The sequence below is a fragment of the Numenius arquata genome, chromosome 6 (genome assembly GCF_964106895.1).
Source record: "Numenius arquata chromosome 6, bNumArq3.hap1.1, whole genome shotgun sequence".
In the NCBI taxonomy this organism is placed as follows: Eukaryota; Metazoa; Chordata; class Aves; order Charadriiformes; family Scolopacidae; genus Numenius; species Numenius arquata.
In genome coordinates, this window is record NC_133581.1 from 14,183,854 (window position 1) to 14,207,771 (window position 23,918).

General features: G+C 45.6%; 1 protein-coding gene across 1 annotated transcript in view; it reads left to right on the top strand.

The window, feature by feature from the left end:
- The window catches only part of CRACR2B (calcium release activated channel regulator 2B), a 45,389-nt gene that overhangs the window by 9,775 nt on the left and 11,696 nt on the right, over positions 1-23,918 (top strand). Inside the window, 9 exon segments of the mRNA XM_074149381.1 lie at positions 8,862-9,120; positions 10,605-10,716; positions 13,191-13,362; positions 15,685-15,831; positions 16,115-16,205; positions 16,315-16,407; positions 19,316-19,503; positions 20,603-20,674; positions 21,095-21,149. Coding sequence (XP_074005482.1) covers positions 8,862-9,120; positions 10,605-10,716; positions 13,191-13,362; positions 15,685-15,831; positions 16,115-16,205; positions 16,315-16,407; positions 19,316-19,503; positions 20,603-20,674; positions 21,095-21,149 — 1,189 coding nt within the window.

Consider the following 23,918-nt stretch of genomic DNA (forward strand, 5'->3'; position numbering starts at 1 on the left):
TTGTCCCCCCTGAATGAGAAAGGGAGAGGATATTTCTGATATCTTGTACAAGATCCTGGAATTCTTGGACGTTGATCAACAAACGTTGAAACAACAAAGATAAGGCACTTGCCCACTGCTGTGAGTTTACACTGTGGTACTCCAGGTGAGGTGCAATTGTCACAGGATTTTTAGCCTTTGCACGGAGAGGGCACTGAAGCAGCTGAGGAAAACTAGCAGTGGGTGGCTGCTGGGAAATGTAATGAAGAAGTGACAGAACAAGATTGGGAGCCAACTAGAAACAGGAGGCAACATCTTTCTTGTTCAGCACCCCCAGGTTGGGTGGCAGAAAGATGAAGCTAACACCAGTTGTTTCTTTCTGTTACAACAGAGGTGAGAACTAGTGAAAGGATGGCTAGAGAGGGTGACTGACTTACACAGTGACTCTGCTGGACGAGTGTGCATAGGTAACAGCAGCCCAGGAGGGTTCGTGCTGAGGTTAGGCAAGGTGCGTGGCTGTCAGAGAGAAATTCAGCTTCTTATTGGAAAGAAAAACCTTTGTTCTGGTATTACATAGGCAGCTAGAATCTGAGGACTCAAAGGGACGTCTGACTTGAGTTTGGCACCCACGTTATGGGTCTGATGACAGTGATAGTTGTGGGGAGAGGCCTGACCTTTGGCTGTTGGAGTACCAACTCCAGTTCATAGGACTGTCCTTGGTGAAAATGCGGCAAATGTTGCTGTCCTTTTGGCAGAAGACGCTGTGTACTTTGAGGGTGGTTCAGGCTGATGAGAAAGCTGATCTTCATGCTGAGGAATGGCTAAGCTGAACCAGCACTGTGTCTGCAGCAGCAGCTAATGGCAGATACCCTTGTCTTCCCAGCATAAATGTGTAATGATATTTCCCTAGTACACTCTTTTGTTTGTGGCTCAGAAATTTTTCACCAAGACAGATGTTTTGTGTAATAGGCCTATATGGACAAACTCAGGGAAGAAAAAAACCAGCCATGTCTGCAGTCCCTGAATGCCTGTGACATCCTCAGCATCCTGTGTCAGTGAGTCCCATGCTTTAATGGTTTGCAGAGGAGTGTTTCTCTGTCTGACGTGCATCTGCCACCAGCCAGTTTTGTCTGAGGATCCTGAATTCTTTTCTTAAAGAAGATAGTGACTAGGGACAATTCTTCATTGTCTCTGCTATTTGGGAATTGGTTATGCAGGCAACTCCACAAAAAGCAAATTTTTGCATTTGAAGCTTTGTGTATCCATTAGAACTTTTGTCCACTTATTCAGCAAAAGATAAATTTGCTCTTGAAGTGCTTCAAGGACACTGACGGAGTGTGTCTAGCTCTCTGCCAGCACAGGTGTGCCTCCTTTCAGCTTGAATTTTCTCTACAGGACGCCTAGTGTGGTCGCATTCCTGAGGGCAGGGGAAGAGCCTCGTGTAGCGGTGCCTCTGCTGCTCTCAGGGTGCCAAAGATGTCTCCACAGCAGCATTTCTGCTGACGTGTCCTTGGTGAGCTGCAGCAGCCAAGGTAGTGCTCATCATGTGTCGAGTTTTCCTGGATGACACGTTAGCTGTTCAATAACTAGTGGCACGAACCCAGCAGAAGCGCGCTGACTTATGGTTGTCTCTGGTATAAGCTGCTCTGCACCCAAGTGCTCCCTTTGCTAAAGGGGCAGGTAAGGCAGGAGGAAGTTGACAGCAACATTGATTTAAACAAGCTGAAGAGCTGCCTTGGATTTATGTAATTTCCTGTAAAGACTGTTTGAAGAGGTTTGAATGCCAGCTTAGGTCTGGAGCTTGTCTTCCTTGTGGGGCGTTCCTGTCTGCCACACCAGCCCTTGGAAAAGAGGAGTAGAAGGCAGCAGGGATCTCCTTTGCTTGGGCTCCCAGTGCTCAGTTTTCACTTTGAATCAAAAATGATCCAGTGTGTCTGATGTCAAGTGTCAAGTCCTCTGTCGTCTTGCCTCCTTTTCCCACCTCTGGGCTGGCAAAGAAAGTTTGTTTGCCTCCTGCCTACCTGCCTCGCCAGAGCATAGCACCGACTCTACAGCCAACGCGCGGGTGTAACCTACCCACTGACTGCTGAACCCAAAGTAGCATCTTACCTCCAACTTCACAACACCGTTAGCAGTGTTTAGCTAACATGAATAAAGGCTGTATTATTTCTTCACAGCTAAAATAACCTATCTTTCTCAATTATGTTCTTGAGCTGCTTGTCTCTGTCCTCCAACAACTGTGTATTTGTGGTAGAACGTTAAAGACAGCAGCATCAGTACGAAACTTGAGCAATAGCTCAGAGTCTTTTCTACTTGACTCAGTGAATGATATTTACTTACTGCTGGCTAACCACGTCCTTTGTGGATGTGCAGCATGATCTTCAGCCTATGAAAACACAGTTAATTCTTGAAGCAAAAGGGTACAATATTGCTGGTTTTCCCATTCCTTTGCCGGAGGAATACATAATCCTTATGTTGCGTTGTATGAGATCTGTTCCGTCTCTTTAAAAAACAAAAGTTTCAGGAAACCTGTAAGCCTTTATAAAAAGTGAAAGAATTTGTAAAAATGAGTTGTTTTTAAACTTGCTGTCGGTATTTGTCATGTCTTATTGCAGGCACGCTCTTTATTTTCTGAAAAATCAGCTGTGTGCTGGTTATGTTGTCAGATCCAAGACCATTAGCTGTTTATGGAAAAAATGTGGTTTGGATTTTGGTTTTAATTGCGGAGAATTAGCTCTTGGCCCAAATATTGTTAGAGGAAAAACTGATGCTTTCTCTCTCCGCTCCCCAAGCAAAACAACCCAACAAAGCCAAAATCCCGATTAGTAGGAGCGGTTCCAGTGCAAACACGCGCCCTCAGTGTTTGCAGCGCCAACACGGTGACACTGTGCCAGTGTGCGAGAGCTGCGAAGTGTCGCTGCCTTGCGATGGGTATAGCTGGGGAGCGGCGCGTGGGCGTGATGATTTGTGGCAATTTCTGGGGGAAAGAATATTGTTTTAGTATGTTGTGGATACCTGTCTGTGTTTCTCCATGGCAAATTTTTTTAACAAAGATCAAGAAGTTGGTAAGATAAGTCATAAAAAAAGTGTTCCTCTGATGAACTTTGGTGAGGAAAACGGTGAATCGCAGCAGAGCACCTTTTTTAAGATGCTGTTGAGAATGTTGGAGCCCCTTGCAGCTGTCCGTGTTTCTGGGATATACCTCTGTAGCGTACTGGCATATCCTATGATGAAGTCATCCATCGATATTGCAGCATGAGTTAGCTCAGGGGTATCAAGCTGGGCTAATCTCCTGCTGAGTAAACAACACAAAGGTTCCTGGATTTGTTCCTGTTTCCTTAAAGGGATACAATCAAGTGCAGGCAATTAAAAGAGAGAGTGAGTGAGTGAAGTGTAGCTCTAGATATTACACCTGATTTCAGGCTCTCTGCCCAGGGTGTGTATGGGTTTTCCTAGGCTTTTTTAAAGCAAAAAAACCCTTGCAAAACAATTGATGTTTTTCTGATTTTTCAGTGTATTTCTTTTCCTGCTGTTCCCGTTGGGAAGGGAGAGCCCAACAACCACCCAAACAAATTCCAAACAATGGAAACAAATTTCCTAGGGAAGGGAAAGAGCAAAATTAATTTTGAATAAAGTACACTGAGAAATAACTCTTTCTTTCTGCTTTCTTCCCAGCTTTTTCAGACACAGTGACAGAGCCTTTTGAAACAATTTCCAACAAATGGGTGCCCAGGTCCTTTGAGCAGCTTTTGGAAATTCAGCCTGTGTGGAAGCCAATTTGACGCAGAGGTCAGTGTTGTCCCCTGGCAAGACCTCTGCTCTACCTTCACCTGGTCAGATTTGTACGGCTGTAATTTTGTCAATGCATTTAAAATATGTGCTTTTTGCATACAACTAGGATAATAATTGTAAATACTTGTATTTGATTACTGAATCCCACAGTACTGTAAAATCTGGGATGTATAGATGTGACTGTGTCCCACAAGGAGCACTTTTTATAGTAATTATTGGCTTTCAAAACATTGGGAGAGAAAGAAAGGTAAAGCAAACAGACCAAGTGGCTTATGGTTGGTATAAAATGGTGTAAGGACCTGTGAAGTGTTTATTGCCCTTTTCTTTTAAAATGTACCTGTTACTCACCTGCTCCTGAGTGATGCTCCCATTCTGTGAGCAAGCAACAAATGCTTTGTACTACCGCATCTTGGCATGCTTCTGCTGTGTGTGTAATTTTCTGAGGCAACAGGCTTCTGCTGCAGGGATCCCTTACCCCAGCCCTTCATCTTCTCTTTCTCTAATGTCTTCTCATGCATGGGATCAAACTTGTCTCATCCAGAGTATGCGTCAAGAGCATTATCAATGCACACCTAAACACCTGGTGAATTCCTCCCTTTAAAGTTGTAAGACTGTTTTTCTGCACCAGGACTAGAAAGGAAAGGGTGTGTGTTCTTCTGATCTGTGTAAATAAATGGTTTAAATATTTAGCTTTAGTATGGGGGTGTTTTTGTTGTTTCTAATAATATTGTCTTAGGCAGAGATACAGGAGGATGTCTTCTGGGAAATTTCCCAGCAAGTATCTAAGCACTTTAGTTTGTAGTACACCTTGAACACCTACTATATACCTGTAATGATTCTTCTTTAACATTCCCTTCTACCACCGTGTCACCAAAAATTCAGGGGTACGCGAAAGCGAAAACCTGCTTTCCCTTATAGCTCTACAGGATGCAACTGCTGGACTTGCTCTGTAATCCTGGGTAAGCCACTTAAGCCAGTTATGCTTAGTTCTTCCTCCTTCGTTAACTGTTGATTAGTTGTCTTGCATTGGGGCAGGACTGGTAGGAATGCTGTGTGTTCAATGCCCTGCAGTGAGACTGGGGTCATCTGAGGACCAGCTGTGGAAAATTTGGCTGTGCTCCCCACTTTCCTCTTTGTCTTCAGGCTGTGGAAAAAACCCACCCCAAAAAACCCCAAAGTTGTCACATGCACACAGTGGTCACGGTCACATAGATAAGGGCTTGGCTCTTGATTGCGTTTCAGCCATGACTTTTCTTTACCTCTCAAACACTGCTTACTGCTACAACAAGAAGCTTTCTGAGCCAATAAATTGGAAGCCACGATCCTGTAACGCTACCTTGAAAATAGTATCTACTCTTTCCAGGAAAAGCACCTTGAGTCTGTTCTTCTGTTTGTTGAAATTTGCAGTTTCTTCAAGTTCTGTGTTCAAGTTTTTCATTCTTCAGCTTTGAGGCTTTGAAACTATTTTGATGCTTGAGTTTCACACGTAATTATCAGTCTCCAGGAACTGAGTCTTAAAATAAAGTGCCAGCTGTCACAAGCATCAGAATCGAATTGGAGGAGCTGACAATCCATAAGCATAGGCAGGTGATGTGACTTACCCATGGCCATATGGCAAGCTGAGTCAGGATTAAAATTCAGGTCTTGTGATTTCCCCAAAGAATGCCATGCCCATGGGATCCAGATGACTTCCTGGCACAGCTTTGCACAGGGAAAACTACAGTTTATGCCTCAGGTAGTTAAAATATGCACTTAAGATTGGTCTGAGTTACCTCTGTGTAGAAATGCAAGACCTGGTGTTAGCTGTCTTTACTGGCAGTTGAATTTCCTATTCTGTGCTGTGTCTGAGAAGATCTATGTTTGCTTTCCGGGGTCTGGGAAAGTTGTCTTGCAGGAGCAGGTGAATTTTCGCTTTCTAGGCACCAGCACACACTGTGGTGGGAGATATCTGGTGTAATCCACAGCTCCTGTGGGCACCAGTCCCCAGCTTTCGTACCCTAACAACCTCAGCTTCTTTCAAAGTTGTCCTTCAATGACGTTCTGCATCTTGCTGATGAAGTTGCTTCCCTAGTAGTTTGCAACGAAGATCTGTAACTGAGGAAGGTATGACAGCACTTGTTAGACTAAGATCTGCTTTGTGCCTCATCCACGTTTATACCATGCAATGCCCTTGCAAACGGGGATGGAGACAGAGCTTCTCAAAAGCCTCTGGGAGAGAAGTCCATTAGACCTGCAGTGTATTTTGCTTACTGGGGCTCTCTTATTTGCTGCTTTGTTTCTCTGCATGTGCTGTCTCGTCATTGACAGAGCCACATCTGGCTTGAAGCCACTTGAAGCAGTTTGAACTAGAGACTTTGCACTTGAAACATTGAATTAATGGGCTTGGTCTTTTACATGTGAGTGAAATCCTTTCAGATTCCTGTCTATGTCAGGCTCCCAGCTCTTCTAATTAAGAGGCTTTTAGCTCAGCCAATGTTTGAGAGCTACGGTACAGCTGGGCTTTTGATAAAATGAGGAGATGCTAGAGGTAGGGGTGTAATGGGTCCGATTTCAGCTTGCAAATATGTCTCTGAGAGAGAACAGAATGTCCTCCTTGTGCAACCTTTTGTTTGCCGAAGCGGAGCTGGGGAGACATCGTCTGCGTGGGCTGCTCTGGCTTTTGAAATAGAAACGATGAAGCTGCTAAAAAGTAGGAAAGATCTTCTGGGGACCTCAGTGTCTCTTTGGCAGCTAGAGGGATGTTTTAGAAAACAGTTTTCTTATTTGCACCTTTTCTTACTGTGGCCGTTTTCTGCAATCCTGTCGTGGCTCTTGTTTTGAACTCCCATTTTGTTTCCTTCCCGGCTGCCGCCTGCACTCTCCGTCTGGTACAGTGTGCTGCTTGTGCTGAGACTGTGTCTTCATGGAAGAAAAGGATCTGGCAAAAAGCTTCAGCAAGGTGGTCTGTAGCAGGCAATAATTCATCAGCTGGGCTATGTGATTCCTCACTGTAATCACCTGTAAAATCTATGCAGCATAAGATATTTGGGTCTTTTTTTTTTTTTTTTTTTATTTCAAGGCCGTATTTGCAACTTTTACTTGAATGTGAAAAGTAAGCTGGGGTTCTTTCCAACTTCTTAACTACCAACACGTACAGATTTGCCATCAGAAGCAAGCTGACTGTCCAGCTAATGGAGAGAATCAAGCTTTAGCTTCCAAATCTTGCTGTGTTGGCTCCATAACACAAAAAGAAGCTTGGTAGGAGGGTTTGTTTGAAAAACAGCAAGAGAGAAAGACACCCCTTGCCTTCTCACTTTTCGTGCATTCTTCCCTCCTTTCCTCTGCAGTATTCCCCAAAGTTTGTGTCCAGCTCTGCGTCAATTGCTTGCTGGGAATGTCTGCTTGACTAGAAACCTGTATCATAGGCAGTTTTATTTATAGGTAGTTTTCTGCAGAGTTTCAAAGAAATATCTTCTCAAGTGCCACTAAACAGAGGTGCCCTGATAAAACACTGATTTGAAAGGGGGAGTGAAGCGTTCTGCTTGTTCTCTGAAGCAGAACCACCCTCTGGCTCACAAACCAGCAGTAATAAATGGAGTCAAATAGCGTTGTGCGTAATTGCCTTCTCCTTTTGTGTCAGCTTCATATACTTCTCACATGTGACATTCTTCCTGGCCATCATGCTCTTTATCCTCCCATTGTACTAAGAGTGCAAACAGAACTAACTTGTTTGTTATCATGGCATCTGTACGTGGTTTTTAATTTCTTGGAGGTTAAAAAAAACAACCCACAAACAAAAAACCCCAACCCTCAAGCCCTCTTTGTCTAGTACTGTTTAAACCTGCTCTCAGCCTGCTTGCACAGCTCACTTCTGCCCTGCAATGCAGAACACAGATCTGCAGAATGAGAAGTCTAGAGCAATCAGTGCAATAAGGCTTAAAAGAACGTGGTGGTGCTGCTGAAGAAAAGCTGGAAGGTGTTACATGGGATCAGTAAGTCGGATTGGGATGGATCGGGGTAGGGATGTGTTGTATGCGTCTTTACAATCACAGTGCTGTGCTTAAAGGGGTGCTCTCATTCCTAGCCTTTTTGGTTTAGGTACTTGCAAGTAACGGGAATTATTTTCTTTGGCCTCTGAAATGTCTCCATAGTTGTGTGGTTTCCTTCCTATAAAGGTGAACGTTTCAGATTAAAATTCTGTTTGGCAGCTTATGAGCTCTCAAAACAGAGGCTGGGAGGCAAGGAGGGCAGGAGTGCCCAATTTATTAAATTTTTCCCAGTGTAGGAATTGTCTGGCCTTTATTTGTGCTGTAATAACATGAAAGGAGATGGAGTTACTATTTGGGAAGTGTTAACAAGAAAATGTCAGAGGCAGAAGGCCAGCCAGGGGACCTGGGCAGGAGAGAGCTGGGAGAAGTAGACATCCCTTCTTGTCTTTCCTCTGTCACTTACACATATCTTCTTCCTCTCTGCCTTTGTCCAACTGGACGTTCTTGCAGTTGTGATGCAGGTTTAGTGTTCAAAAGCACAGAGAAGCAACAGGAGGCGGAAAAGCACGTTATTACCAGAGGAACCAAGAAGCATCCTGGTCAGGGCATCCAGGGAGCTGTGCGAGAGCTTGGAGCTGCCCCAGCTTGTGGTGTTCGAATCCCCCAGCTCAGGTCTCAGGACTATCACTGTGCTCCCATGTAGACTTACCTGCGTGCTTTAATGTTCCCTTTCCATCCTCTGATCTCCCCTGAAACCTTCCCTTGGCACCTGGCCTTCACCAGCAGGGAACTCTGACTGCCCTGTAGGTCTGAGCCAGAGGAGGAGAGATGGCAAAAGAACGTCCTTGCTCAGCGTAGGGTCTGGAGCCCGTCACAGTGTGGAGGGTTACGGCCGTGGGGTAGGCTTGGTTACGCCCATGTTGTGTACAGGGTGTACCTATGTCTGGTGTATACCTCTCACACAAATTCTCTGCACGCTGTCTGTCTTCCCCTCTCCCCTCAAGTAACGGATGTCAATGCTGAATATTGTTCTTTCAAATCAACAAGGCACATAACTAGATGATGTGTGGGGTGGAAGTGGAGGGTCATGGTTGACTGGGATTTCTTCTGTTTCCTGCCCCACAGTTCTTCTCTTTGCTCCTGCCCTGGGGAAAAAGACTGTGAGAAAATGGAGAACCAGAGGGGAGCACTCTTGGGATACGTCCACTGGGAAGGAGAAGAGGAAGGGGATGAGGAGAATGGGGTGGCTCCTGGTGCTTCTCCTTCCAGCCAAATGTGTGAATTGGAAGATGTGCAGGTGGAGATGCTTGAGAAGGCAAGGGAGCTCTTCCAGCTGTGTGACAAGGATGAGAAGGGTTTTATCACCAAGGTGGACATGCAGGTGAGGAAAAAAATCCTTCCACTTTCCTGGGAAAAGCTGTGAAGTCATGGGTGGCAGAACAAGGGAGAATGTGGCACGTCTTTGCTGTTAGCAAGCATAGGTGTGCATGGGGGCTCTGTCTCATTCAGTTTTCTGGGAACGAAATTCTGCCACAGCCAGCTGCTAGGAATCAAAAATCCCAGAAGGGCCTTGGATCTCCAGGGAATTCCTGGGACAAGTGGGACTGCAATTCCACATTTTTAAGGAATGCATCAAATAAAAAAAAAAATTGCAACACTTCCTACAAACATTAAGTATTCAGTAGATGGGAAATTTGGGGGGAAAAAAATCTTTGGTTTAATTTAAAAAAACAAAACAGCACTACCACCCCCAAACAGTCAACGATGAAAAAAATCCACCGACCTCTTAACAAAAAAAGCTGTATAACTTTTTTTTCTCTCAATCATAGCTAAAGCCTGCTCTCAAAAACTCACTTTAGGCTTGAACTTTTAACTTTGCTCTAGAATAATGCATTTTGTTGCTTTCTGTTAAAACCAGTATTTGTTAACAGAATCTCCGTAGTTCTCTGTGAGTTTTATTTTAATGATTTATCAGGAAGGTTACATGCAGATTGTTTTTCTTCTGTATCATCTCTCCCTCCATTTATAATTAACACTTGGCAAGTCCATGCTGGTTTAATTATTGACTCACTTTGTTTTGGGTTGTGTGATGCCTAATTTTGTATAGTTACATTAATAAATGTTTATTATGCTTTTATCTAAATCTCCACATTTAATGGACAGTAATGAGGTTTTAGTCTACAATTCCTGTTATTTGGAAGCTTCTTTGCCCCTTCGCACTACGTGCTCTACACGTGTATTATGCAGGGGAATCTCTCTGCTCTTTGTCTGTGCTGTGGGAATAGTGATGCTGTCCCAACAGGCAGAAGATGACAGAAGGAAGCTAACTCTGTTATGGACTGAATGTTTTGTTTATGAGCTGAAATATTTTCTGCAAGAGCTGGGAACTGAATCCAGACACCCACAAGTCTGTCCTCCCTCTCTGGCCAAAGGGATGGAGCTGGTACCTGATGGGCCCATAGAGAGCTCTCTTGGGAGCAGCAGTGGTCACAGGAAGCTGGCAGTGCCCCGGGGAGCAGCCACCTTTGGGCAGGATGGAGGGAGACAGGCAGTGAACTAGAGGTAATGATTCTGAAGTGGGGGAGGAAGAGGGTTGAGCTCCCTCCAGACAAAATAACCTGAAGCTCCCTTTCTGCAGTCCTGGATGAATCATCCAGTAGTGGAAAGCATTGCCATTATCAGTGGGTCCAAACAGGTGGTTGTGTCATCACTCAGCTGTACTGGCAGACTGTCTCATCCCGGCCAGGGTGCAGTGCTGAAAGGGCACATCACTGTGGGCCAAAGCTGAGGACAGCAGGGACAGGAGCTAGTCACAGAGAAGACTTGAGTCATGTCTAAATGTTATTTATTCTTTTGTCTCTGCAGCGGCTCCAGAGTGAGCTCCCCCTGACCCTGGAACAGCTGGAGACTGTTTTTGACAGCCTGGAACAGAACAATAATGGATACCTTACGCCTGTGGAGTTCAGCATGGGACTAGGTAAGGACCGCACAGAGGCAAAGGAAGCAAAAAGCCCACCTGTGATATGATGTTTTATGTTGGTAAGACAGAAAGTGCAGTGGTTCTGCTGAAGCTGTACCAGCTATAAGCTCAATGCCCTGTTGCTTATGTGAATAACATTGGAGAAGGTGTGCGTGCAATACTGCTATCCTCCTTCCTGGGGCTTTGTGTTGCTGCCTTCTACAATTGTTACCTGCCCACCTGGTAGAGCCAGCTTCTGAACACCTCCTGCTGGAGATGGTGCATACTCACTGCTATGGCCAGGGACACCTCCCACTAGACCACATTGCTCAGAGCCCCATCCAGCCTGGCCTTGAACACCTCCAGGGATGGGGCATCCACAACTTCTCTGGGCAACCTGTTCCAGTGTCTCACCAGCCTCACAGTAAAGAATTTCTTCTTAACATCTAATCTTAATCTGCCCTCTTTCAGTTTCAAACTGTTATCCCTTGTCCTATCGCTACACTCCCCAATAAAGAGTCCTTCCCCATCTTTTCTGTAGGCCCCCTTTAAGTACTAGAAGGCTGCCATAGGGTCTCCCTGGAGCCTTGTCTTCTCCAGGCTGAACAACCCCAAGTCTCTCAGTCTGTCTTCATGGGAGAGGTGCTCCAGCCCTCTGATTATCTTCATGGCCCTCCTCTGGACCTGCTCCAACATGTCCATGTCCTTCTTATGTTGGGGGCCCCAGAGCTGGACGCAGTACTCCCAAGTGGAGTCTCATGAGAGTGGGGAAGAGGGGGGATGCAGAGTGGAGAGCAGGGTAGAAGGTGAATGGGTGTCATTTGGGCACCTTAGCATAGTGCCCTCTGTGTTATGACTTGGTTATTCCCAAATCTCATTGTTTGAGGCATTTGTCCTAGCCATAGCCATAGATGGACATCATGAGGGTACCTGCCTCAGTGCCATTGCTGGCATGGGTAGGCAAGATTTCTCTGTGTCAGCCACCACTTGTCAGGGACCATTTTGTGTTGGTAGCCTGGCTCTGTGGCACTTGCTCCAGTCTAGGCAGAACACTTCATTTCTGTGTTTCTTTTCTTTACGGTTGTTCTTTGTGTCTGGCTTTATCGAAAACCTTTTCAGACTTTGCCCCTAACTCAAGAGTTTGGCCTGGCATATTGCCGTCTTCCTTCTGGAATGTGCAGGGAGGAAATCAAGGGAAGCAGTTCAAGCTGCAATAGACTGCTTCTGGAGAGGGCTCCTTACGTGGCCTCTGAGAGGTTATGGGGTGCATATGCACAACTGACAAAAGAGCATTCATTTAAAATGTTCAATTTAAAGCAATCTGAGATCCTTCTAGAATGTCAGAGCAACCTTCAGCTAATTCTCTAGCTCAATTTTCCCAGCTGTAAAATAGAGATAACGAGAGATAATGACTTTCTTTAAAGCAGACATCCAAAGTGCCTAATCTAAACCCATCTCCTTAGTGAACTGTCCGAGCCTCAGGTTTTAAGCTGAATAGGACCTGTATCTCCACACTGGAAGTTTTTTTACAGCACATCCTCAGAGCGGCAGAGAAGTGTCTAGGTTCTGGACATACAAAGCTAAGAAGTGGTCAAGTTAAGTGACTCTAGGTACACAAATAGTGGATATTTTTCCCCTTAAAGCAGTTTAATGTTCTTATCCGTGCTCTGGACACCCTTGGCTCCTGGCCCTGTAGCTGGGATGTCATTTCTGCCTTTTGAACCAAGCAGATGTGTTTTGGAAAGGATAAGTAGCTGCTAATGGAGGTCTGACCTCTGTATACAGGATGCGTTTTGGATAGGATTGCTTGATTTGTTTCTTTGAGAAAAATTTGTTCCCAGCATCAATATTTGTCACATACCTTGCATAGCATGAAGTTCTCATGGCATTAGTGTCTTAGTGTGAAACAGGATCCAGATAACTGGAAGCCATCCATATGTGGGATGGGGCAGGAGGGGTTGTTCAGAAGGTAAGATTATTTTGTTCAGACACTACACAATCCTAGCAAGAGGCGGTCCTTGTCCCATAGCACTTGAATCAGAACAGATGTAGCACATGAGAAGGGAAGGGTAATGATCTCCTCCCCCCTTTTTTTAAGCTAGGGAATTGAGGCATGGTGCTATTCAGTGCTGGGCTTGCAGTCCCAGAGGGAGCCTGTGGAGCTCCATGGGAGTGAAGTGACCTAATGCCACGTGTTTCACATGCTGAGAATCCAGGGCCGTGGGTGGTAGGTCATCTTCACACAGATGTGAGCAGAGCTCTAAGAGCCAGGGCTGGGAGCCAGTTTCAGTCCCAGCATTGCAGATGGGATGCTGACATCACACAGGACATCAGAACGGAGGCTCTTTACTGACCAGGGGCTGTGTTCTACACCAGCAGCGTGCAGACAGCTTCTCGTGGAGCTCTGTCAGGCTGCCATTTAAATAGCAGCTTATTAAATGACATCCAATTTGACTTTCTTTATTTTACTTCTTCCCTTCTCCTTCCACCAGGAAAGTTATTAGGGATCGAATTGTGTCAAGGGGCTGGGAGAATGGATCACTCCAGACACGAGGAAACCTTTGAGTCAGGCTGGTCAGATGACTTGGACCCAGCAGAGGATGATGAAGAGAAACGATTCTGTTCCATGATGGAGCAGCTCGGAGCAGCCCACGTGTTTGACGAGTAAGTAGGGGAGTCGCATGGCATTACTTCTACCCTGTTTTGACCTTGCAATACCAGAACTTGAAAGTACCAGCAGAGACCAAAGAGGTGAACTGTGCTGCTTGCTCTCTGAAGCACTGCTTGGACTTTCTGTACTGCTGTCTTGGGTTTTCCTTTGCTTGGTAACAAATGCAGTGAAGTCTGGGTTTTCTCATCGGTTTACAAATACTTGTAGCGCAGTGCTTTTTGCAAAGAGTTTCCCAAACTAAAGTCATACCACAGCTGTAAAATGTAGCAGTTGGTGGTGTGGAAGCCCGTTTGCCTGCAGCAAATGAAAAGAAGCATGTGAGGGTTAGACAAGATGAGGAGGATGAGCGTGCTCTCTGTTCCAAAATTGTGGTTGACTGTTCACATATGTTCAGGCTATCTTAGTTCTAAGAGTCTGTGTGAAAGATCTGTGCTCAAGGGGCTGTTTGGGACTGGGCTGATCTTGAAGGCTGTGAAAGGCTAAACTGGGCAAGGGATGCTCACCCGAGCCTTGAAATTTGATATTATGCCCTTGCATATGGCCCCAATAGAGTCTGCTGTCTCCAGTGTCATCCAGCCTTTTTTTAGGGCCTTCCGAAGTGAAACATTATGCATAGATGGCGTGCTTCTTACTGATGCACATCTGCTGGGGCTGGGGTGCCCAACAGCATCTGCAGAGATGGCAGAGAAGGAAGGGTGGGAAAATAGCTCACTGCCATCTGGATCTGAAACATCCCAATGTTTTACTTAAGAACTATTAGATTAAGCTCAGAAACAGGAACACAAGTGAATAGAAGAGGACCTGTAGAAACTTTATAGAGGTGATGGTGAACTGGAGAATACACAGAGGAGAAGCCTTCTTTAGGCCAAGGAACGTCTGGATTGGAGACAGAAGCTGAGAGTGAAGGAGTTTGTTGCTTTCAGAGCTGCATCTGTCATGAAACAGATTTATTTTTTTTTTCTCATTTGCGTTGTGATGCGAAGCACCTGCATGTTTCTTTTAATGCTAAACAACTTCTGTCCTGAAAAGTTCTGGAAAGCTGTTATGCCTCAAATAATGGAATGACACTGTGAAAGGTCATATTACTGTTCTAGAAAAATAGCCTCTGGTGCTTATAGTTCTGCTTTGAGAAGCATCAAGTCTTTAAAATGGAACAATTCTATGTTTTATTTTGACCGCTTACTTGCAGTTTTATGCAATGAGTTCAGTAGCTACTTCATGTCATGCCTTTGTGCCAAGCCAGCTGTTGTAAAGTAGTAATATAAACCAGAAGCTAATTGGGGTCAGAGCGAGAATCTGAACTATCTTCACTGGTTTTGGTAGAAAGAAATGGCTTTGTTTATTAATGGGACTTAATATGTTCTGTTATCTAAAACAAGTTTTGATGAAATGCTAGTAACTTCTTCAACTTGGGACAGAAAAAGGATGCCATCATGCAATGGTGGCAGAGGGAATCAAAAGCTTGTCAGGGTTTTTTTTGTTTGTTTTCTCACAAAAAAAGATTAAGGGAGACAAAATCATGGACAAAGAAAAATACCTATTTTGATAATGTGTGTAGGTATAATTATTCTGTACGTTTCAAGGTAGTTCCTCCACAGTACTTAATGGATTTTTTTTTTTTTAATTAAAAATAGTAATAAAATGCTCTTTCCCCAAAAGAAGCATGAAGTGATGTCTGCAGGCTTATAACACTCTTTGAGAAAGAGTAAGTTAGTAAGTGCTGTGTTCAAGTTACGATGAATTAAATACCAAAACAGTGTAATCGTTATTTCAGGTTCAGAAAAAGACACTTTTGGGTTTCCAGGGCTTCTTCCTGTGACAGATGGGAAAACTTGTTTCTTTTGTTTGTGCCTCAGTTTCCAAACCTGTAAAATAAATAAATGACAAGGACAGTAGCATCCACCTGTAAAGTCCTGGTGTGAGAACAATACCTGTATGATGTATGCTAAAATTCCTGGGCTATAACAGCTTGTTGCTTGACCATAGCTCACAGCAAAATTGCTGAATCTTCATCTTTTCAAATCTTGGTTTAGACACGAAATATGTTATTGCTGAATACTTGAAAAATAATTATTCCGGGTTTGCTTCCTAGACTTTTCTTTTCCTCTTTCAGATGGCTCCTTTATTTTAGCCTTGCAGTAGATCTCACTCCATATGCATGCTCTGTCACTGTCCGCCCTCTTTGCTATGATGGTCTAATAGAGGTCATCACAGAAGGGCAGTTTGTCCCGAGTGCATGTTGGACTTGAAGTATCAGTCCATAAGATGACACAGAAACTCATTTGCTTTCCTTCTCTCTTGTATGCTTGCTCCAGCCCGCGTGAGATTCGGGAACTCTGGGCTCGTCTACGAAAGGAGCGTCCAGAGCTCTTATCCAATTTTGAAGAGTTTCTGTTGCGTGTTTCATCATACGTAAGAGAGGTGAATCATGAGAAGGAGTCAATGGAACAGGCATTGAAACGGTAAGGAGAACATCACGGCCATTTGCTGTCAGGAACCAGCTGATGCTTGGATGCTGCCTCAAATGCAAGGAGGAGACTGGGTTGCAGGATGCAGAGGTTTTTCTTGCTGTAATAAAATTATTCTTTATCTTGATCTGATCCCCATGGGTTTGTTTGGCGTCAGTTGACCTGGGCACTTAGTGCTACACAGCTGTTAGTGGGAATCTGTTTCCACCCTCCTCTCCTGTTTTCTTTCTGTGTTCTCTTTCTCTTTCCTGACCTGTGTGCACCTTGCCTTTTGTAGGAAGGAGACAGACCATGACCGAGAAGTCAGGTGCCTTTATGAAGAAATGGAGCAACAGATCAAAGCAGAAAGGGAGAGGCTGATCTGCCAGGTACCTCATCTCTCTTGGCTAAAGTTAAACTTTCTCTGGTCTGAAGTAGAGGGGGTGGCTCATCTGGTCAAGGACCAGCTCTTACTGTGCTGTATCTTTACCTCTGCAGGAAGCACTGAGACATGACAGGAGTAACCTGCTCCAGAAGGAACTGCGCAGCAAAGAGCAGGAGCTGGAGAAAATCCTCTACCGCCAGAAGAAGGTAACAGCACCCAAATCCTTTTTAAAGAAGCATGTCCCCTTCTACTGTCTTTCTGCTAAGACCTTTTCTGATTGAGAATTGTTTTCATCTGCTCAGGTTTGGTACTAGCTAGTCTAGTTCTCTCCTGTCTCTGAAGATGTTGAAGTGGTTTTTCAAGTGATTGGTTTGCTTTCCACTGTAACATCTTCCTGTGAATGTTTTGTCCACACATTTTCTTATCTGCTTTGTTTTCTCTTGGCACAATTTTCCTGTTGGTTGTACAATAACTATTTGGCAAGGAAGACAGAGTAAAAATTTGGAAGTTATGAGTCTAGAGCCTTTTGTGGTGTGAAGGCAAGCTGTGTGTGGACATACAAGAGCCAAATTTCTCTAGTTTGTGTTTTCTGGTTGCTCCAACATAACCCAGAGTGAACAGTTTCGTGATGCTTAGAGCTGTTTGTACTGCAGATGTGCATTTCAGCACCTAATGACGTACTGATTAATCAGTCACAGAAAAGATCAAAGGAGAAACTTTCCTTTAGTGTGCCGGCCCTGGCATGGACATTTGTATGGGATGGTCCATTCTGGATATTTTTTTCCGTTCTGTCTGAAGAACTGGAACATGACCCCCACAGAAAAAAAGTCATGGGAGGTACCCGTAAGATGCTGGCAACTAGGGATATGCAAGTTGGGTACCTAGCTGCTATGTGGATGAAATAGCACTTCTCTGAAATCATCAGCTCATTGTGCAACAGTTGGAAAATCCAGAAAAACTTAGGTGCCATCAGGAAAGATATTGAGGATAAGATTGGGGATGTCATTTTCCTGCTGCCCACAATTTGATGTGCCTTAACTGGTGTGTGCAGTTCTAGTTTCCTCTAATTCCACTGTGTCCTTCTTAAATATGAAGGTAATAGAGCATTTGCCTTAGGAAAAGAAACTAGGACAGCTTAGACTCGATTTTGGAGAGGAGGAGACTGATAGAGGAAGATGTAAGTGAACTTTATGGACTTGGGAAGGTGGTAGATAAGGTCCACACGGAACTGTTATTCTCTAAATCCTGGAACAGCGGAGGTGAGGGACGCTCAGTGAGACCAGTATGAATTTGATTTAGAAGAACCTACTTCTTTACACAGATATTAGTGAACTTCTGGCTTTTTTGCCACAGGAGGGAGACAGTATCAGCAGTTCAAAAATGGATTGGACAAACAAATGGACAACAGGCTCGTAAATGTTTATTAAAAGGAGGAATAGTCAGGTATGTGGCCTCTAACATCCCTGGTCCAGGGACCACAGATGCTGTAGGTATAGACCGTACACCAGGGGGTGTTTGAGGGGAATGGACCATAGTTAGGTGTCTAGACATCCTCTTCCTAGGTAACATCCCCTCTTGCTATGGGTGGAGGCAGAGTACTGGGCTCCGTGAACACTTACTCTTACTCGAATGGTCATTTCTGATGCTCTGCTTAGAACAAGCCTCAGAGTTATGTAGGTAACCAGGTCCCCCTTGTGGTGTAAGACCAGTACTGTAATCCTGCTATTCTATGGTATCGCTTTCAAGTACAGACAACATAAACGGGAGAGTTGTGTGTGATAGAGATTTCTTAGGGAGGTGCAGGTGCTTTACTTAATAAGCCAGGGGACAGGCTTTGAAAGATTCAAAGGCTGTAGGCTGCGGTTGCTGTTTCTTAGTCTCAACTCCACTGCTCAATATAAGTGGTTGTGCTCAAATTTTCCCTGATGTCCGAAGGACTGGAAGTCTCCAGACAGAGCTGGGTGTGACTTGTGCTTGTAGCCCTAATGGGGAGAGATGTGGGGCTTGTGTTTCAAGGAACCTTTGAAAGGTCACTCCTGCTCACAACTGTTGTACATGTGTGCTGGCAGAGAGCAGGGTAGCAAGAAAAAAGCACTTTATCTTGTGCCACGGTGTGCTGTTTTACTTTCCCTTTGAGAGGGGGAGAAGGTAGGCTGAGAGAAAAGGCAAGCTGAAGGTATAAATGTGGAGGCTGACTCTGCCACCTACTGCACTGGTCAGAACTGGTTCCTGGTGCTCCTCTCTGGTTGCAAGCATGGACTGTATAATTTTTTGGGGTAAGTTCTCAGATGGGCACCACAATTTCTGCATAGCATCAGCTTCAGCAGAGGGCACTGGTTAGCTGGTATGGCTGGCTAGATACTGAAGTGTCAGTATGATCCTTCTTGCGATGCCCTACTTGTCATCTGAGATGGGCGGGTTTGACGACTGCATCTGTCTTTGACTCCTTCCCAGACTCTGCCAGCCACTTGTGAGGAATCACATCGCTGGTGGAGTACATGACAGCAGGCTTTAAAATTCCCAAATCAGGTTTGTTAGTCGTGCTGGGGTCTTGTGCTGCCTAGAGTGCATCTGTGCCTTAGTGGCATTTAAACAACATCTCTAGCCGGAGGCCCTGTCTCCAACAGGCCACCCAATCACTTAACTTTCCAGGTGTAGCGCGAGATACTCCTAGCAGCTTGATACATCCCCCTTTCAGCTGCTGTGGGCTCAGGAAGCCTCCAAACTAGAGGATGAATTTCAACAACTGTGCTTAATAAGTCCAGATAGACAGACCCCTGCTTCTGCCCAAATTTTTCCAGTCCCCCTTTCACCCTCATTTGCACTCTGATTTCTACAATGCCAGATAGCAGCAAACTCCTCACGCTGCCTGAAGCGCTTCCTCAGCTGCGCCTGACTAATTGCATTGCTTGCTCCCCAGTGCTGGCATGATGAGAAATAATTGCTTCCAATTCACCTTCTCTATGCCACCAGTGGTCCTGTAGACCCAAGTAGTGTTTATCTCCCTTCCGCCTCGTTGTTTACATCTGCTTTTTCAGCCTGTTTTTACAGGCATGATTGTAGCACAAAACCCTTCCTTTTTATGTTTAACCCCTTCCTCCTCTCTCATTGCAGCTGGAACATCAGCTACAGTCTCTGAACTCGGAGCAGCTGGAGACCCGTGTACAGAACGAAAGGCTACGGCACCTGAATGAAAACCTGCTGGAAGAGCTGGAGAAAAGCAAATGGGAGCTGGAGGCAGTGAAGGGGCAATTACAGAAGCTCCAAAAAGAGGCTCAGGTTGAGCAAGAGCAGAAGGACAGGTGGGAATGGGCAGGGAAGGGGGTGTCAGGGCAGGGACGCAGGCAGAGAAGGAAGGGTGGGCAAATAGCTAAAGAAAAAGGATCTCTAATTAGAAGCCTTGGTCTCATCAGAGGATTGCCTGTCTCTTCTTGAGGAAAAGTAATAACATCCTAGTGGTCTTATGGGCCTAAACAAGGAGCGATACTGCTAGCTCCCGCCTGCCTTTAGTGGAAAATGAATATGCCCATTGACATTTGGCTAGAAAAGCACTGTAAAAAATACAGATGTTCCTCAGCCTAAAGGAGGTTTCTCCTCTGTGTACTTTCGAGTTCACCATCGCCTCTGTAAAGTTCCTACAGATCCTCATCTATTCACTTGTGTTCCTGTTTCTGGGCTTAATCTAATAGTTCTTAGGTAAAACATTAGGATGTTTCAGATCCAGATGGCAGTGAGCATCCTTCCCATCTCTAGCAGCTGAGGAAACTGAAGTGTGAAAGGAGAAAATGGGATGCCTGCCCTCACGTTGAAGGAGAGTGGGAGAGCTGGGGTACAACCCATCCGTCCCAGCTCCTGTGGCAGCGCTGCTTCCTCTGAATCATAGAATCATAGAATGGTTGGGGTTGGAGGGACTTTAAAAACTATCTATTTCCACTCCCCCTGCCATGGGCAGGGACACCTCCCACTAGACCAGATTGTAGGTCCGTGTGTCATAAAAAGCTGTTTAACATTTATTTTAAAAATGAGAAGTACAGCAATCTTATCTGCTGTATGGGGGCTCAGTAAAAAAAACATTAAATGTAAAGTTTGCTGGAACAATGAACTGTGCTTATGTTTAAACATAACTCTGAAAAATAGAAAGCTGTTCAAAGCTTGGGCTAATGCTCAGATTGACACCTAATTGGTCTTTAATCCTCCATCATTGCAGAAAACAGTACAATTACGGTGTTGCTAAACCCTAGGAGTGTGGAAGCTTCTCAAAAAAACACTGAAGGGATGTGTAGTTTGCCAGTTTTGTCATTAATTTGGCTATTCTAATTTTGGAATACCATGAGTGTCCCTGAGAAAGGGATCTTTGTATCCCATTAACTTATTTCCCCTTTTAAAATTTCCTTCACCCAGGGATGTGTTTAGAGTCTCCAAGAACATGCAGAAAGAGAAACAAAGCCTCCTTCGGCAGCTGGAGCTCCTCAGGTAAGAACAGGGCCGGGGAGGGAAATCCTGAACTCTTGTAAGGGACTGAGGTTTCTGCACTGTGCTCATTTCTCTCACAGAATGCAGTGGGAGCATATTCAGGCAGTGTCCAGACATTGCTTGCTTTTCTAGGTCCAGACAGAGTTGTGTGATTTGTCGAGCTCTGGCAGAGCACAGGCTGTGTTATATCACAAAGTAATCCCTCCACTGAAGGAATGTAGCCTTTCCTGCTGGCTAAGGAGACCTTGTGGAGCCCATTATCTGAGCTGAGATACATGGAAATCCCAACTTGTCTGGCAATAAATAACATCTTTATCTATGTCCCAAGGTCCCTTTCTGTTCTAGCTTTCAAATGTTGGTTTTTACTCTGTTTTTGATGAGTGCTTCATTGTGTCTCTCCTGTGTATTCCTTTGGAGCAGAGAGATGAACAAGAAACTCCGAGATGAGCGAGATGCTTTTGAAGCCAAGAAGCTGGTTAGTCTAAGAAAGAAAATCCTAATTCCCAACCAGCCTCCTTTCACCTGCTGCTGTTGCTGTCGCCACTCGGGGGCCTGTCACTTCCACGGGGGACAATGACCTGAGCTCACGAGGCCTGGTGTGGTGCCTAATACAGACTTTGCAGCACCTCTCTGCCCATGCCAGAGACGAGCTCTGCTGGCTGCTGTTGCCAACTGCCCAGGTTTAACCCAAGGCGCGTTAGCCTGTGACTGTCACACAGCCCCGTGCAGGGCTGCAGTGGGTGCTGCCCACTGCACACATGAAGCGGGGTGTGTTGTGACAGGCACTGGGCACGTGCAAGGAGGGGAGTGAAGCTGGATGCATCCCTGGTGGTGAGGAAGAAGACAGATTCCCAGATGCCAGCTGACTAGGGGTGGAGGGGCATGGGAAGGTTTTGGAGTTTCTCTGACCCCTTGAGTTTGTAGCAGATGTTTTCAGATGTTCCTCTGGGGCAGCTCCCCACTGCTGTGAACTCTGCTGGTGTGGAGGTGTGGTAGTGAGCCTTGTGTCCGAGGACTAGGAGAAAGAAGGGGGCCTCTGACATATAGAACAGTCCATTCCACCTCTGGCCTTTCCCAGTCTCCAAGATAAGTACGATATGTGACCTATTTTTAATTCTTATTATTTTTTCGTGAAAAAGTCTTCGTGTTCCCAAATGTCACTGGCAAGGCTGCTCTGTGCTCTTCTTGGACTCATCCCTGCCACCATGTGTCTTTGCCTGCTCTGCCACCATGCCCCACCTGAAGATCTGGAAGTGCCTGCCTTGCCATGAGGACAGGCAGTGGTAGACTGTGAGAGACGTTCTGGCTGGTGTGTAAATGGAAGCACAGGGATTGTGCCCAGATAGGGGACAAGATGCCCTGCGGGGGGAGAGGCTGGAGTTTTTCTCCAAGTGGAGCAGCAGCTGCATAAAATAACTTCAGTAACTGTTGTGGATGGAGGTGAAGTGTGTACCTTTGCATACGTGTTTCTGAAATCTGAAAGAAGATTATTTTTTTCTTTTCTCCATTTTTAAAGCTGCTAAGTATGTGTGTGTGCACCAGAGCTTCCTCCTCCCTCTTGGAGAAGTAATAAACACAGTGACTCTGTAGCAGAGTCCAGTGCAAGTAGGCAAAGAGAGTGGTTTGTTCTCCTCTTGCCATGCGTAGTGCTTCCTCAGCTTCTGGGTTCCTGTGGGTGGGGCAGGTGGCCCATGGAGACCACAGTTCAGGTATGTACCTCTGTATGTGCAAAGCTTGTCCGCTTCTCCTCTCCTTTTCCCCAACTAGGACCTGCTCAGGGCTGCTCTGAAATATGATGGTTGCAGGTGAACCCAAGAGAGAGTCTAGCAGAGAGAGTCGCAGTACAGAGGAGCCGCTTTCTCCCATCTCCCTGTGCTGGCAGTAGGGATGGGGCAGCAAGGTGAACTCCTACCACCACTGCTCATCTGGCAAGGCTGTGTCATGCTGAGCAGATACTGCCTGTACCGGAGTAACGTTTTTTCCTTTGTCAGCCAGGACATCTTGTTGGCCACTCTCATTTTAGTCTGCAGGAAAGCAAGCTCCAGGGGATTGCAGAGATGCTGCTGTTGTCATAGACGTGCAGAAGATCTGCTGTCCAGCCTGTCCCACTGTAAAGGGGAGAGAAAATAGCAATACTTCCCTGCAGCAGCAAAAAAGAGAGTCCAGTCTTCTGATGGGAATCCCTAGTGTGTGTGACACTCTCTCTGCCAGAAACTCTCAATTCTTTTACAGGCTAAAAAGAAACCCAAGGCTTTAATGCCCTCTGTTAGCACTAGGAAGGGTTGTGTTATTCCTGTGAAATGAAGGTGTGATGAACAGTGGTTCTTTCATAGCAAAGATTTTGAGGTGGTTGGAAGGAGGAGTTGGTCTGTACGTGGCTGATAGCAACCCAGCCACTGCTCCTTTGCACTTCTCAGTGCCCAGCTTAATACCTTGCTCTTCGTAAGAGTTTCTGGCCTTGTCAGGGTAGGCAGACCCTGGCCCCATGGCACTGTGGGGCACTGTTTTGCCCCAGAGGCTAGGTCACAGATAGCAATGTGTGGCTATTTCTGCCTGTGTGTAAACCACTGCTGGGTGCTTTTAATACCCAGGAGCTGCGGGTTCAGTTTCATACCCATGACCCATCTGGCTATGGAGTTACGCTTGCATGCTGTATGTCAACAGAGCAAATTTCATGTCTGCTCATCATGAAGAGTGTTTTGGGACTTGGACTACATTGGATGCATATTTGTATTTCACTAATAAACCAGAATTTTTCCTATCCTGCTGGTAAACCAGAATCTTTCCCATCCAAAATGCTTGCGTGTGTGCTGTTGTTGTGGAATTCTTGCCATCGTGTGTTGTACAGCTGTGATGTCGCATCTGTCCCTTTACAATCCCAGTGAAAAGCCAAAGGTTGCACAAACCTGGCAGGCCAATAAAGCATGGCAGAGCCAATGGCAAAACATGCCCCGTTGTTTCTCCTTTCTTACCCGGGTACGTACTCTCCAGGCCGTTTCCTCTCCAAGTAGGATGGTGCCGTAGCAGATTGCCTGGGAGTCCCTTTGCTCTGCGGGTGACTTGAAGGTTGCAACTCGGCTCCAGTGGGCTGTACCATGATTTCCTTGTTTCTGTGTGTCTAGAGAGTGCCCATGAGTGAGCCTGCTCAAACCCTGAAAACTTCCTTCTCTGTCCCCACTGGAGAACCACTGGTTGGCTGAACCACAGCCTGGTATCAGTGTTGACCGAAGGGTTGCTATGCACT